General features: G+C 43.0%; 1 protein-coding gene across 1 annotated transcript in view; it reads left to right on the top strand.

The window, feature by feature from the left end:
* Nucleotides 1–14,511, top strand: part of Ar (androgen receptor) — a 178,514-nt gene extending 164,003 nt beyond the window's left edge. The window contains exons 5-8 of the mRNA XM_005401581.1: nucleotides 2,105–2,249; nucleotides 5,980–6,110; nucleotides 6,956–7,113; nucleotides 7,952–14,511. Of these exons, the coding sequence (XP_005401638.1) occupies nucleotides 2,105–2,249; nucleotides 5,980–6,110; nucleotides 6,956–7,113; nucleotides 7,952–8,107 (590 nt within the window). The 3' untranslated portion in view covers nucleotides 8,108–14,511. The remainder of the gene's footprint in view (nucleotides 1–2,104; nucleotides 2,250–5,979; nucleotides 6,111–6,955; nucleotides 7,114–7,951) is intronic.
* The last annotated feature ends 1,242 nt before the right edge of the window (nucleotides 14,512–15,753 follow it).

Consider the following 15,753-nt stretch of genomic DNA (forward strand, 5'->3'; position numbering starts at 1 on the left):
TCTCTCTCTCTCTCTCTCTCTCTCTCTCTCTCTCTCTCTCTCTGTCTTCCTCCCTCTCTCTTCCTTTACTGACCATAGTCCTCCATCCAAGTGAAGGTTTAGGGTTCATACTCTCAGGCCATTTCCCCAAAGGATTCTTGAATGTTGCTCTGCTTCTTGTCTCCTACTGGGAAGGGTCAACTCCAGGCATTTTATACTATAAAGTGTTGAAGGAAGGAAATACACTGGGCTCTGAGGTGTCAGCCAGTCTGTTAGCATGGCAGTACAATAAAGATTGTGGGGAAAGGCTTGGTAGCTCCTGAACTGTGACTATTAGCTGTAGAGTAACAAAAGCACTAGAGCAGAGAATCAGAGTGCTTGCGTTCTAGATCCAGTGTGGCCACAAGGAGACTATGACCTTGGGCAAGTCAGCTCATTTCTGTGGCCCTCGGGTCCGTGTTAATGAAGTGTGACATCACTTACACTCTGGGCTTGTTGTGAGGGTTAAATGAGGTCATCAGCAGGAAAGTGAGGGTTTGATTTAAATTTCAAAAAGCATTCTTAATGAAATATAGCCAGACAGAATTTCAGATAATTCTGAATCTCTTGAGAAAAGCAGAGAGAAGGTGCTGAGGTGCTGCATTTATAACTTTAAGCATCCAACTGTTTGGAGCCCTCCAGGAAAATGTGTCCATATCTGTTGCACTCGTGTATTACTACAGCAGTAGCACCTGAGAGACTTTGTTTCCTAAGGTGAAGGAAAGTCACTTGGAGATCATCTAAGTCCCATTTTACAAAGTGGGGGAAAATGAAGACTCTTAACCCACTTGTTGAATTAATTAATAGTTCTGAAGTGCCCAGTCAAATATCTGAACGATACTATATACTGTGGATGCAAAGATAAATAAGGAAATATGGCTCCTGTTTTCAGGAAGTTTCATGTCTTGTGGGGGAGACAAACATTTACATAGATAAATTCCAGTGCTATGAAGTGAGCACTATATTTGGCTAGGGTTCCATAATGTAATGAGAAAGTAAAAAAAAGAATCATTAGACCTTCTGCTGGTGTATGTTTGAAAGATTTCACAAAAGATGTGACCTGTGAGTAAAGTTTTGAAAGATGAGTAGGTGTTTATCAGATGGAAAGCCTGGGTAGGGGAAAAAACATTCTAGGCAAAGGCAACAGTTTCTTCAAAGATGGCAACACTCTAGTGGCCTAGGACAACATGAAATATTCAGCAAATTTTAAGTGTTTCAGAATGGCTTGAATGTAAATTATCAAAAATCAAGCAGTAAGAAATTAGTCTAAGGAGGCAGGGCATAAAGGTTTTGTTAGTGTCTAAAGGGAGGGGAAGGGATGGCCAAAGGGTAGGACTAGCAGAACCAGGATTTCTGTTAACTAGAAAAGAATGGAGAGTAAGTATGGGGAAGAAAGAAGGTCAGAGAAGAGAGAGGGAGCTTGAATGTGGTGTGGAGAAGGCAGTGGCTGTCAAGGCACAGTTCCCCATCTGCTGATATGCAATTATATGTTACTACAGAAGTCAAATCAGGTTAAGGCTACAAGGGAGCTCTGTGAAGGGAGAACTGCTGTCTGGGTGGAAGAATTAATTATTACCGTAAATCTTTAGAAAGGTGTAGTGATCAAGAGCATGAGTTTTAGAGTTTGCCTGGGTTTTTGGAATTTGGTCTGCCAATTACTAGCCATATGATCGTGGGCATACTCCTTGCCTTTCTGTGATTCACTTCTATTGATCACGGAATGGAGGTGCAAAGAGTACCTATTTTATTGTTGTGAGGATTAAATGAAGTGATGTAAGTAAACCCCTTAGAAAAGTGTTAATTCATCATAAGCAATTAGCCTTAGATTATAATTCTCTTCCAACTAACAGTTCCCTTTTTGCCTCTGTTATGTCATTTGATCAGCTCATTGAGATAAGGAGGGGAAAGAATATTAACCTCACAATCTAGTTTGATATTTTTCTCCCATACCTTAGCAACCAGCACTGATGGCTCCAGTAGTTCCTCGGGACCTGCTTAGTGCTGCAGATTCTCACCTCAGCAGAGGCCCAGTCTTCACTCAGCCCATCAATGCCCACACTGACTGCCACCTCTGTCTCTTTTTCAGGATTCCGCAACTTGCATGTGGACGACCAGATGGCCGTCATTCAGTACTCCTGGATGGGACTGATGGTGTTTGCCATGGGCTGGCGGTCCTTCACCAATGTCAACTCCAGAATGCTCTACTTTGCACCTGACCTGGTTTTCAATGAGTAAGTATTCCTGGGACCAGACCTCGCATAAATACAGCAGCTTGAAAAAATATGGTTGGTGGTGATGGTGGTGGTGTTCACAGTGGAAATTAGTACTTTTGACCTGTAGGTAAGCACTGGAGGCTTTAGGCAACCAGTCCACTCTGAGGTGGCTTTGCTTGGCTGGAAAGTTAACTTGTGGGAGTCTGGGATTGGTAATGATAAGCCTACCCCTTTCAAACCCAAGACCCAATCCTAGTATTTTGGTCATTTCTGAAGTGCTCTGTAGTTTATTCAGAATGTCACATAAAGGTCCCTTCTCTTCATTGAGCAATATACACAAGGAGCAGAGAGACTCTGCTTGTGAGGACGGAAGTTCCTTTGTTCTCTTTGTTGCCACTGAGTGCTGCCATCAGCCAACATTTATTGAGCAACTATTTTACATCAGGACTATGCTAGATACTTCCTAAATACTGTCTCATGGAGTCCTTATGGTAACCTGATCTCCCCTTTTTATAGACAGTCTTTTATTTTTATGAATAGCGGAAATCAGACTCAGCAAAATAAAATGACCTTTGCCCTGCCATTTCCCTTTTCTTAAACAGGTTTAACTCATATCTGCACTGCTACCAGCCCTATTTATCCTTCATGAATTTGTAAGGGCTGAGATTTGTAGTTACATTTTTCATCATTAAAATATCAGTTCTCTTTCTCATATCATCTTGGGACAAGACCATTAACTTCCCTGATTCTCACTTTTTGTAATCTATTAATAATAATAGAAGTTTCTTAAATGGTTTGTTATGACTAAGTGGGAATTGATGAGCATGGAGAATCCAGCCTATGATGGGCCAGAAATAATACTTTAAAAACTCCCTTTCTGAATCCTCTTTTTCCTAATAGCGATAATCTTCTCTATCCCGTCTGTCTGAGAATGCTCCATAGAACTGTGAATGAAGCTGACCAGATAATCTTCCCAAGAACCTTGAACTAGTTTCACCATAGAGAATACTTTTGGTCAGGGCAGGAATTAAACTTCCCTTTCCTTCAGCCCTTTAACCCAGAAGAGCCTTAAAATAAAATCTACAGGTCAGTGGCTCCTTAAACTACGGCTGTGCTATGCAAGAGAGTCAGTGTCCCCAGCTGCCCTTTCTCAACCCTGCCAGCTCTGATAGCCAAAAGCTAAGAATAGCCACTGGGCTTGTGGCATGACCTGCTTTGTGGTTTCCATATCTTCAAAGTCTTACCTATGATGCCATCTTCTGGGGCAGACCTTGAAAAACCTCCCTAACTGTTCATCCCCCACTTCCAAGCCTTCACTGACCTTGAGTGATTGGATCAACTTCCTAAGCACTTGCTCCATCTGCCCTAGAACCCTGAGACCTTTGGAGCTCTGCAAGGTGATAATTTGTCAACTCCTAAATCCTTATTTCTTTCCATGTCTCCCAGTAAGCATGTGGCTTCCCTACTTCAGCTTTTTCAATTAGTCCCATCAATCTCATCAAAAGGTACCACAGAATTCCTCACAGTGTCAGTGACCCACCAAGCCTCATGGGTCCGGAAGCAACAGGCACCTTTCCACTTACAAGAGCCTACTGTATTAGAGCTCTTGGAGTTCCTGCAAACATATAAACTAGTATTTCAAACTGTAGATGCTGTTGACATTTAGCAGAGGATCAATTTTTCATTGTGCAAGACATTGCTGCCTATTGGAATATGTTTAGCATCTGTAGCATTTTCCCACTATGTAAAATTCCAGTCACTCTGACAGCCCAGACGTCACACAGACATTTCTAATGGCCACTGAGGAGGCAGTATTCATAAAATGAGAGCCACTAATTGCTGTTAGTCTCCTTGAGGTGCTAATTGGACCATTGAGGACCAAAGAGAGATAGAAAGACTGGACCAAGCTGGGCTGACCCATGTGCTATTCTCCCTGGCACGAAGCCCTCTCATCAGCCCAACTGTATTATTTACTTACCTCTGTGAAGAGCACATGTTTTCAGGATAATGGGTTTGAATCCTAACTGACCATGAGAAAATTACTTCTCAGAACCTCAACTCTAATCTGAAGAATAGTGAATAATATCATAATAGTACCTTCTTCCATGTCATTTACTAAGCATATACTATGCGCTAGAAACTGTACTCAGTGTTTTCCAATCTTCATTTCTCCTCTTAGTCACTCTTGTTCATTTCCATCTACCTTTGCTGTCCTCCTGAATTCTCTTCATGCCCCTCCTTTTCTACCCTCTATTCTCCTTTCCTTCCTTTAACTCTTTCAGGATTCTTTTTGCCTGTTCTCCCTGTTTCTTAATCCCTTATCCTATGAAACCCTGCCCTTACCTTTCTCCTCTCCTCTCCACTCCTTACCTTCTCTGTCTCAGGGATCTGCTACAATATTCTAGGAGCCCTCCATGCCAGGGCCGTGATTTCACTAGTAAGGAGACTGTAGTGCCTTCACAATCAGAGACATGGAAATACAATGGAGACCAGAGTAAAGTCAGGTTTTCTAAGCCAGCAGATCTTATTCAAAAATGCTATAAGGTGAAAGAGCTGAGGGCACCACCGTTCTGGTCAACTGACTTGTGATACCATCCAAACACTTTCCCATTTCAGTTGGAACTCAGCATGAATTGAATGACTCTATATCATCTGCCCGCTTCTCGCATTCACCAGAAAGCCAGGACCTCCTGAGACAAGTTGCTGAGCCTCTGCCCAAACAGTGCCAAGCCAACTCAGCCTACAGACCAGGCTGGTGACTGCGTAATGTCAAAATACATTTAGGCTCCATGTTGGAGGTCTTTGTCCTCACCTCAGCAAGTGTCAAATTCCCTTTCCTTTCTTCTCCTGCTACACAGTTACTGTCTTACACATACACACACTCTCGATTTCTGAAGTGATGAAAACTGGAAGGGCAACTCGTGGGAATCAGCTGTGTCTCCTCTCAGAGGGATGCCATCACCATGCTGGGATCAGAGTCTGCTCTTCTACCCCAAAGTTATGGAAGCCTTGGCAACTTCCCCATATAATTTATTGGTGGTAATATGATGATCTGCTCACAAGTCTCTATAATAAAAGCAGCTCACACATGTTTTAGCTTTCAAAGCTGTTGTAAGGAGCAGCTCATCTTTGAGGGAGTGGGCTCCTCTTTAGCATGGGACATCCAAGTAAGACATTTAAACACACTCTCTAGCACATTTAGAAGCAGTGGACCTTACTTTGAAAGGACAATGTAGAATCTCCATGGCTGGGAGAAATGGCTTTCAAACCAATAGGCAGGCAGGGGTGTTGACAGGATAAACACCTGTAGTCACTTACAAATCCTGGTGTTGAGCTGACTGCTGAGTCCTCGCTCCTAGATATCCTCCAGTTTAGGCTGCCTGGGAGGCAGAGTCTGGCTCCAACTGTAGTGAAGATGCTAGAATTGTAGCCAGGGAGACTATGCACCTACCTCACTGTGTTAATTGGTAATGCTTTTCTGTCTGTGTCTCAGGAAACAGAGGGGACAGAGAGAGCTGGAAATTCCATGTATTAATTCATACCCTGACCGAGGAAGATGAGTAGTTCCCAAGATGTCAGTAATTTAGGGTGAAGGGGAAGCATCTTGTTCCTTGTCACTGAAGCACCAGCAACAGAAATAGCAAGCTATTCTTCAAGAACCTAGGGAAGGAGGCAAAATGAAAACTTTCCTCTGGGCATGTTGGAAGCCTGCCCTCATTCCTCTTCTGCCTCTGTGTCTTCTTCCCAGGTACCGCATGCACAAGTCCCGGATGTACAGCCAGTGTGTCCGAATGAGGCATCTCTCTCAGGAGTTTGGATGGCTCCAGATCACACCCCAGGAATTCCTGTGCATGAAAGCACTGCTACTCTTCAGCATTAGTAAGTGCTTAGAGGCACAGGGAATGCCCCTGGGGGCACAGAGGCTCAGAGGAGTACACTTTTTCTATTAACTATTATCAAGGAGAAGCCAGCCTCTGAACATTTCCCTTCTTCTTTCCTCCCTCCACTCTACCTCAGCATGCTTTTTCTTAACAAAGACCAATTTCATGCCCAGAGATCAATTTATTTGGTAGAATCGAGCCTCCATCGAATTCTCATCAACCCCCAATCTCTCCTTTGAGACTAGGCCTTTTTGGCTGGTTGTAGCAAGCCTCTGGATTTTTCCACAGCCTCTGTTACAGAAACAGGCATAAACCACCTTGTATTTCTTGCAGAGCTGGAGACAGGAGGAATTGCCTCCTGCAAGGCATTTCCACTTCTACCAACAGGAGGAGGTCTATGGAAGCAATTCTTAGAGCTGTTCTGACAACCAAGCCACCTTTCTTTAATGTCTCTTCTAAGCCAAAATGCCTGGTCTTTGTGAGGAAAGAAGGCAAAGTTTAATATCCAAAGCTATGTGTCTTAATTGTCCAAATCAGAGATAGACGGCAAACAGCATAAAACATTGGTTCCTAAGAAATCAGAATACTAGAAAAAGAAAAGGTTCAGTAAATTTTGTTTATTTGACCTCCTTCAGATTGGGGCCAGCTATGCTTTTCATTGAGAGCTCCCTGGCAAACTGAAGGGCTCAGGTCCACAAACTTCAATTGACAGGAAGCCAAATAGATTTTTCCCTCCCTGTGGGGGTGGGGGGGTCAAATTTGTGGTCAGAAAATTTGGTGCTTTGTCTAATGCTCCTTTGTGGGCATGCTTCCCCTATGCATTCTGTTTTCATCCCACATCAGTTCCAGTGGATGGGCTGAAAAATCAAAAATTCTTTGATGAACTTCGAATGAACTACATCAAGGAACTCGATCGTATCATTGCATGCAAAAGAAAAAATCCCACATCCTGCTCAAGGCGCTTCTACCAGCTCACAAAGCTCCTGGACTCTGTGCAGCCTGTAAGCAAATGATGGAGGGTATCGTCTCTGGGGGACAAGGGCCAGACACTCACTTGGTCTGTATCGGGGAGAGTAACCTGATAGAGCCAAATGATAACAATGCTTCTCTAGGGTCTGGAACCACCTGTTGGGAGGTGTTTCCATCTCCTCTGGCTTTGAGTGTAGTCCAGAAAGAAAATGCAATGGAAAAGAAAGGAACACAGGTCACAGTGTCCCAGCTGGCTGTTGTGAAAAGAGGTGGAGGAGTTGAGAACAGAGCAATTGGGACTAAGGGAAAAGCTTAAAGCTGATGAGCCCTCTAGGCAGACAAAATAGACCTGACCTGAGTGTTTCTCTTTTCCTCTTTCCTGAGTCATGTGCATGTAAGTTTTTCGCTGTGTGTGTATGCATGTGTATGCTTGTGTGTGTACATCCTGCATGTGTGTGTGTGTGTGTGTGTGTGTGTGTGTTTGAGAGAGAGAGATCAGTGGTGAAGAGAAACACCCAGTCCTGAGTTAGAAAGCTTGCAGTGGTGTAAGACATCTATTAGGGGGGCTGGGGATTTAGCTCAGTGGCAAAAGCGCCTGCTTGGCAAGCACAAGGTCGTGAGTTCGGTTCCTGGTACCAGAGAAAAAGCAAAAAAAAAAAAAAAAAGACATCTATTAGGGACCCTCAGTGATTTCCTATAGACTATTTCACACACACACACACACACACACACACACCTCAAACGGCAGAACTAAGAATAGATAAAGGGACAAAATGCTGAAAGGACTGGAAATCAGAGCTGGGGAGGAGTCTGTCAGAAGTCATTTCTTTGTGAACTGTGTTTTCTTTCTTTTTTGGCTGTCCACTACAGATTGCAAGAGAACTGCATCAGTTCACTTTTGACCTGCTAATCAAGTCCCACATGGTGAGCGTGGACTTTCCGGAAATGATGGCAGAGATCATCTCTGTGCAAGTGCCCAAGATCCTTTCTGGGAAAGTCAAGCCAATCTATTTCCATACACAGTGAAGCTTTGGAAGTCCCCATTTCCATACCCCTCTATACCCCCTTTTCAGATGTCTTCTGCCTGTTGTAACTCTGCACTACTTCTCTGCAGTGCCTTGGGGAATTTCCTCTATCAATGTACAGTCTTTCATGCATATGTTCTGTTTGCTTGGCTTTTTCCTCGTTTCCTCTTTTCTTTTTCTCCTTCTCTCCCTAACTCAGCTTTAGACTCTGCTCCCTGCTGTGGCTCCTGTCTGTGTTTTGAACTGTGGTGTACTTCTTTAAATCTGTGGTAATCTTCATGTGGCCCAGTGTCAAGTTGTGCTTGTTTACAGCACTCCACTGTGTGCCAGCCACACTAACATTTACGTACCTTATGCTGTGGGAAGTTTAGAGAGCTAAAAGTGTCTGGGGAAAACAAAAACAAACAAAAGACACTAAAACCAGAAAAAAAGTAAAAAAAAAAAAACTTGCTGGGATTTTTCTAAATAACTAATAGAAGTCCCCAAAGAAGCCAGCAGTGACTAAAAGCAAGTGAAAATTGCAGGCCCACAAGGAGTCACTGATTTTGTTCAACCCCCCCACCCCACTTCCTGGGAGACTTTATTTTTGCAAAGGTTATTGCCATTTAGAGGACAGAGCAGCCCAAGAGCTGAGGTGGGGAAGACTGAAGGAGGAGACGCCAAGGAGGGCAGATGGATCACCAGTTCTTGCCCACAGCCTTGCTCCTGAGAGCTACACTGCTCAACTGTAGTGCAATTCACTGTATTGAAAATGTGTTTCTTGTTTGAAAATTTGTCTGCATGTGACCACCTCCCCACTCAAGACCTTTTCTTTCTCAGTGTCTGCCTCCATCCTCAAATTGACTTTCAGTAACTTTCTGAGACCTTTCAGCTGAATGTTCTCTTTAGCCGAAACATGGCCACCTCTGCTGAAGAGTCAGATCAGGAAGACAAAGGAGAGGAGAGATCTGACACTTTGGAAGACTCCATTCAGATCCAGTGCAGTTTCCTGCTTGTGATCCAGGGAGAATCTGGAGCTGGAATCAGGAGAAGGATGTGGTGGCTTGAATGTTCTCCTACTTAGGACACTGAATAATTGATTTCTCAATAACAGCACCTTTTCCTCACCTTTAAAAGACCTAGGTACTCCATGTGGCCATCACCTTCTTTCTTCCCTTCAGTGTTTTGTAGGCCATACTACATTTCAGACGTGTGATGAAGCATGCTCACTTCTTCGGGCGTATTCACAAACTTTCTGCTGAAATTCTCCCCACTATGCAGGGTAGCAGGCCCATAGTCCCGACATCTGTCACTAGATTCCAGTAGTCTCAAAGCTTTTTCACCTAATGTGTCTCATCAGTAGTTAGAACGCTGGAGCCCTTAGACAAACTGGAAAGAGGGCATCAAAGGAATCAGACAAATTGGCCATCTGGCCCTTGCCCCCTGGAGATGACACCTTCTCATCGAGTGGATAAATGTCCACTCCCTTCTCCAAAGCAGCTACCCAGATCAGGGTGGAAGAGAAAACTCAGTAACCCAGACGGGAAGAATGATGACCCTAGGATCAGAAAGCCTGAAGTGCTCTCCTTGCCATCCAGCGTATCCACCTACCAAAGTCATGAGAAGAGAGAAAGAACTAAGGGAAGATTCTTTTAACTATTAGTCATCAGAGGCAAAACCTAACGCCAGATGGACATCATCTGGCCCGATGAGGACCAATTTACTCAGCCTCCTCCTCTGCTGCTGATTCTGGGCTCTGACACTGGCCAATCTCACTCAGCTTTCCCACGATTGTTGCTGCCTCTCACTCAGAGGAGTGCTGGACCACTGAGACTTTCCTTAGAACCGTGACTTCCTTTGGAGCTATCTGGCTGGTGTAACTGTGATTTGTGGCCACCCAAAAACTCAAGGTCTGCCCCTGGGTCACTGATTTGATATAGTCCTTTGGCACACCCATGTTCTGTTGATTTTGTTCCCCAACCCCAGGTGCAAGGTAGACTGCTCATGTACTTCCTTGTCTTGGCTGCTGCCTCCTTCCTTAGCTCTTTACTTCATCTGTTAAACTCGAGAAATCATGGGCCAGTCCCCAACCTGCCCATTTCAGCTGGTTGCCTCTGCTTGTTGAGAAGATAGTTTCTGAGTGACATGATATGATCCACATGGGTTTCCTTCCCCGGTTTCTGTGTTGATATTAATAGCCAAATGAACTTGCAAAACAGCTTCTTTAAATAACAAGGTAGAGGGGAAACTAAAATGGGTGATATGCCAATCCAAGACTGCTGAACAAAACTGAAGCTGATGGGTTTCCCTTCTGAGGTAGGACAGAATTTGGTTTTCTTTTTGATGGAATCATTTTGCTTAGTTACAGGATCTCTATTAGCTCGTTAAAACAGAAAACCATCCACCACTTTTCAGTTAAACTAGGTTGCATTTTAATAGTTCCTTTATATCTCTTTTGAACCAATTTTCATGTTGCTGCACAAGGATTTGATTATATCATTCTACTATCTCTCCTTGTAAATACTAAAGGCTCTACTTTGCACTTCACTATCAAACTTTTTATCTTTAATGATTTCCCAATTGTTACTCTTGCCTTTATGAATATATATGTTTTTCATTTGCAAAAGCCAAAAATTGGTGAAAAGCAGTGTAATTAAAAGGAGCAACAACTGGGTCACTCCAAATCTTCAAGTTGCAAAACTAGGGAAAAACAGCCTAAACAGAGCTTTAGATCTACTGTTTTTGCCCTGGGATTCAAGTGAGCAAAGGAGGTTATAGCATGGCTCTGTTTTCTCACAGGTGAAAGGAGGGTGATTTTTTTTTTTCTTGTGGCCATTGATGTTTCAGCCAGGACATGTGACAGAAGTCTCAATTTTGCATGTACTCTGCTCTCCAAATAGAGTTGGTTTGTGGTATACTGTGCTCAGCTGTGAAAGACCACCTAGACCCACTCACCTGATGAGCTGGATGATGAAGATCACTCACTGGACAAGTCAAGAGGACCAACTCCAATCTGCAGCTCTGGGTGGGGATGGAGAGTAAGAAAGAGGGGAAAAAAGGAACAACATGGAGAAGGTTCTATCTGGGCAGCAAACAGCTGCAAAGGTCACAGACTCTGGGCAAAGCAAAGAGTTGAATTATGCGTAGCAGTTTCAGCTCTATTCACTGGGCAGCTCAAGGGATCTGGCTTCTGAACTAGGATGGGGTTACATTCTTTGTTCTACAGATTTTCTATGCCACAGGCAATATTGTTTTTCTTGGAAAGTTCATTTTCTTAAATTACCTTACTTTGAGAAAGGACTTGTTTGAAGGAGTCTATCATATATCTATGAAAAAAATCAGTAATATGTATATTTTTATGTATGTTCACTGGCACTTAAAAAAGAGATTCGCTCTGTCTTTTGTCCTTTGAGTAGTTGCTGAGGTCAGTTTTCCAGGTTGAGAAATAATGTTCTGATGCCTGAGTCCCTCTCTGTCCATACTCTATTTCTAAATATATGTAGGCATATATAACAAAATGTATTTGACTTGTATTTTAAAATTTGTCCACCATTCACTTGATACTGATACTACACAAATGACCTGACTGTAAGCTTCAAGTAGCTTCTGAGTGTTTGATTCATTAGGCACAGCACATACGTGGCCTTGTCCCTTTCTCTCCCTTGATATGAAGCAGGGCACAAAGGCCCACGCAACCCTCCCGCACCCTTCCCCAGCTCTATGCCAGCACTGCACTTCAGGAGACTCCAGATCGCCCCAGTAACTCTCCCTGCATGACCCCACCCCAAAGTTCTGGAAAAACAAGGGGCTCACTACTGATTACCCTATGCCAGTTGGCCAGGTGGGAGGGCACTTGGCCAAGGGCATGGTTTTTATGCTTGGCCCTCAGTAGGAGGTCACAGGAAACAGGAATGCTAAAGAGGAGATCAAATCCAGATTTAAAGTCAAAAGAAGCCATTTAGCAATGTGAAATTTCTTGGAAAAGGAAGTTTCTAGTGCTACTGCCTTTATAGGCAGATCTGTTCTCACCACTGATCTCTTTGAAAATCTTTAAAACCAGTTTTTTTAAGGACAGACAAAGAGATGAAAGTATCACAGTATGTAACCAAAGATTAAATTGTATCTAGGATACCAAAATTTTTAAGGGCAGGGAGGGAGTAAGCATTAGTGCCTCTTTGGTCAGCTTTCCAATGACAGGCTAAAGAACTTTGCTGGTGACTGAATTATAAGAGTTTTTTGGGGTTTTCCACCCTCACAATATTCATATTTGGAAGAGTTGAAGATAATTTGGAAAATAAGACTGCGGGTCCTTCAATAAGTAGTTTTATAAGTAGACCTAGCTTTCCGTTTTACTAGTAGTTGCTGAACAAATTCTTGAAGCTCCATCACTGCATGGTTGGAAATGGAGCTGGTCTTGGCCACTGTGTTTGCTAGTGCCCATGTTATCTAAAGATGTGAAACCTTTGCTGAGAAGAGGAGCATTTAAAGGATTAGATTTTGCACTAGAAGGACAGCAGACAGAAACTTATTTCTGCCCAGTTTGGACGGCATGAAGAGATCTCTGCAGTTTGAGGCGGAAGGTTGAAATATATTGTAAATGAGTATTTGTATCCTTGTTTTAAAAAATGAGTTATATATATATATATATATATATAGATATATATATATAGATATAATGTGTTCTAAAGCTTTATCTTTCTCTGCACCTTTATATTTGGTTCCAGGTAATATCTGATGCCTTGTACTTATAAGAGAGGCTGCAGTTACATTTTGGAAACTCTCTCAGAATGGACAAGACACCTGGATTGATCAGATAACAAAGATTTCTGCCCCTCTTAGGCTTGACACAAGGCCTTACAAAGGGGTAGGAGGGGGAAAAGGGTAGGGTACATGATGTATTGCACTTTACTAGCCTAAGACAGATGAATGTGGAAAGGGTGATGACTCTTTAGAACCAGCTGGAATTTACCACAGGGAAGAGCCAGACTTGGGGCCAAGAGCCCACCCAACCGACTGGCCAGTGTCCTTTCAATGGGACCCTAGCTATTGGGAGAAGAAAGCGTATTCCTTGGTCTTCACCATTCTTGTGAGAGAAGGGTAGTTGCCTGCACTTGGGAACCTGGAGCAAGTGCTCCATCTTTCACACCAATTCTCCCCCCTGTGATTGAGGTGCTCTTGCTACTGGGTGTCTGTATCCTCTAACTCTGGTTTTGGATATGTTTTGTAAAGATTTGAAATTTGAAAATGTGTTTTTCTCTGTTGAAACTTATCAGTGTATTAGAAGTTGTATCTTGGTAGGTACAGGTCCACTTCTGCCCAAGGGTGGAGATTGTTTCTCTTCAGTAGAGTTTGACACTGGGGTCTGTTGCCCAGGGCCTCCCAACTCTCAACCATGTCTAGGTGAAGGCAGAAAAATCCACTTTAGTCACTTCTCTTCAGACACTTAAGGTAAGATAACAAATCACTTAATTCCCCTGACCCTCAAAAGAGTGATACATATTTTAATTTAGCATGTAAAATTTTATAGTAAAAAGCCAGTTTTGATCCAGCTTTAACTTTACTCCATTCAATTTGGCCTGAAAGTAGCTAATATGTTATTGTTTTCCAGTCCTAATTCATTATAGCAAGGATCCAGGTTCCTTTCCTTTCCCCATTTATCTCCTAATTGTTTGTGGAATTCAATAAAAATCTGTGGAATGGGTGGCCCTGTGGCTTGCAAAAGTTCCCATATAAGCTACGTAGCAAAACCATCATGTAGCTGCACTTTGCACTGGCCCCCGAAAACTGGAACACACATGCGCATACTCCAAAGGATAAATACTTCTGAAATGTTACTGCTTCTCCAGTGGCTCCCTGCTTGGCTGTCTGTTTACTCACAGTTGGAGATTCTATATTCTGCATAATCGACAAGCCTGGCTTCCAGTCTTACAACCTCAGCCCTCAGCGCTAACTGTCCTACAGTGAAGTGCTTAGGGGGTTGTCATTCCTTTACTCACATGGGTGCTGAGAGCAGTAACAACTGGGATTACCCAAGCCAAAAGTAAATGCATAAAAGTTCCCTCACCAGCTAATGACACTTTTCTGCTTTCCCTTAGACTGGACATTGATTCGGGAGTGCCTTGGATATAACATTCTTGTGCTGTCCTTGAGATTAATTTGGCAGCAGGCGGGAGAAGATTATGTAAACAGAGATAAGAATTAATATTTTGATGTTGAGAGAAAAACCGTTATTCAACAAATTTTAAAAGAAACAATTTTGCTTGAAACTTCTTTTGATGGGGCTTCAGTTCTCACAGTGGCTCTTGGCCTCCACTGGGCAGCAGGACCAGCCCCAAGCGCTAGTGTTCTGTGCTCTTTTTGTAATCTTGAAATCTTTTGTTGCTCTAAATATAATTAAAATGGCAGAAACTTGTTTGTTGGAATACATATGTGACTCTGGGTTTCTCTCTGCCTCTGCTTTCAGAAATATCCTTTGTGTGAAATACTGGCCTGAGGATCTGCCAACTAAAACTTGGCCACAGCCCCTGTTGTGGCTGCAGGCTCAAGTTATTGTTAACACAGACCTAAGAAAAGCTGCTAATGTCCTCTTATCACCGTTGTTAATTTGTTAAAACATAAAACATCTACAATTTCAGAACGTCATCAGTATTTTTAATTAACCCATTTTATTTTCTCTTTATTGACGTTAACTGTTGATACCATGCTCAGTGGCCCTTTATGTCACCTTTGTTCTCACATATTTTTAAAAATCATTGTACAGAAGTTATACATTTCCCTTGTGTGGGCCTTAGATTAACCTGAGAACACCAAAATAGCAGAGGGCCTGGGTTAGAACACACTCATGTATATCAGCAGCTCATCACTGCCTTTCCTAAGAAACTCCAAGCTTATCAGCCAAGGGAAACCACACAAAGCTCAGCTGCTCACCCTCACATCATCATACTTGTAGAAACAGAAAATGGTGGCAACATTGCCCAGTGTGAACCAAGCTGCAGGGAAAGAATGGGCACACTCACGTCTTCGGTTTTTCAAGTGCCATACCATCCTCAAGTATGCAGGCAAAATCCAAGCCAGCCCTCTTTTGGGTTCTTCAGTTCAAAGTCCTTTCCTGTGGTCTCTTGATATGAATGCCTATGAGATCTGAAATCAGATTTCTGGACTTCAAGCACTGGCCATTGATGAGATGTAAGAGGTGTCACGATGAATGCTGAAAATGTTTTCTATTTCTCCATGTCCTCACCTGTAAGGCATTGCTACAATGCCTTCCTCTTGGGCTGAGTTGGTAATTCAGTGAGAACATATGTGATGCAGCTGGTGGGCTATTTGCTTTGGCTTTATTCCTTGTTAAAATGCCAGCACCCCTGAGAGGGATCCCACACTGAGACATATTTATCAGTCACCATCTGAGAGTTCATGAATTTCTCAGCTTTTTCCTGAGATCAGATTATTGAGATGTGCATCTGTGTGGCTACGAAAAGAGAGAGACTCTGTGTGTGTTCATGGATTTTATATGTACATCAAAGCCCGCCTCCAGAGGAGTTCCCAAAGGTCTTCTTCCTTTGCATCTACAGAGAATGACCTAAGGGCTGTGCTTTTTGGCTTCATTCATGGCTCAATTCCTGCTGAAAGAGGCAAGGTGCTTAATATCCACCATAAGTTTTCTAAGAA

The sequence above is a fragment of the Chinchilla lanigera genome, unplaced genomic scaffold (assembly GCF_000276665.1).
Source record: "Chinchilla lanigera isolate Chin_1 unplaced genomic scaffold, ChiLan1.0 scaffold00074, whole genome shotgun sequence".
NCBI classification, from domain to species: Eukaryota; Metazoa; Chordata; class Mammalia; order Rodentia; family Chinchillidae; genus Chinchilla; species Chinchilla lanigera.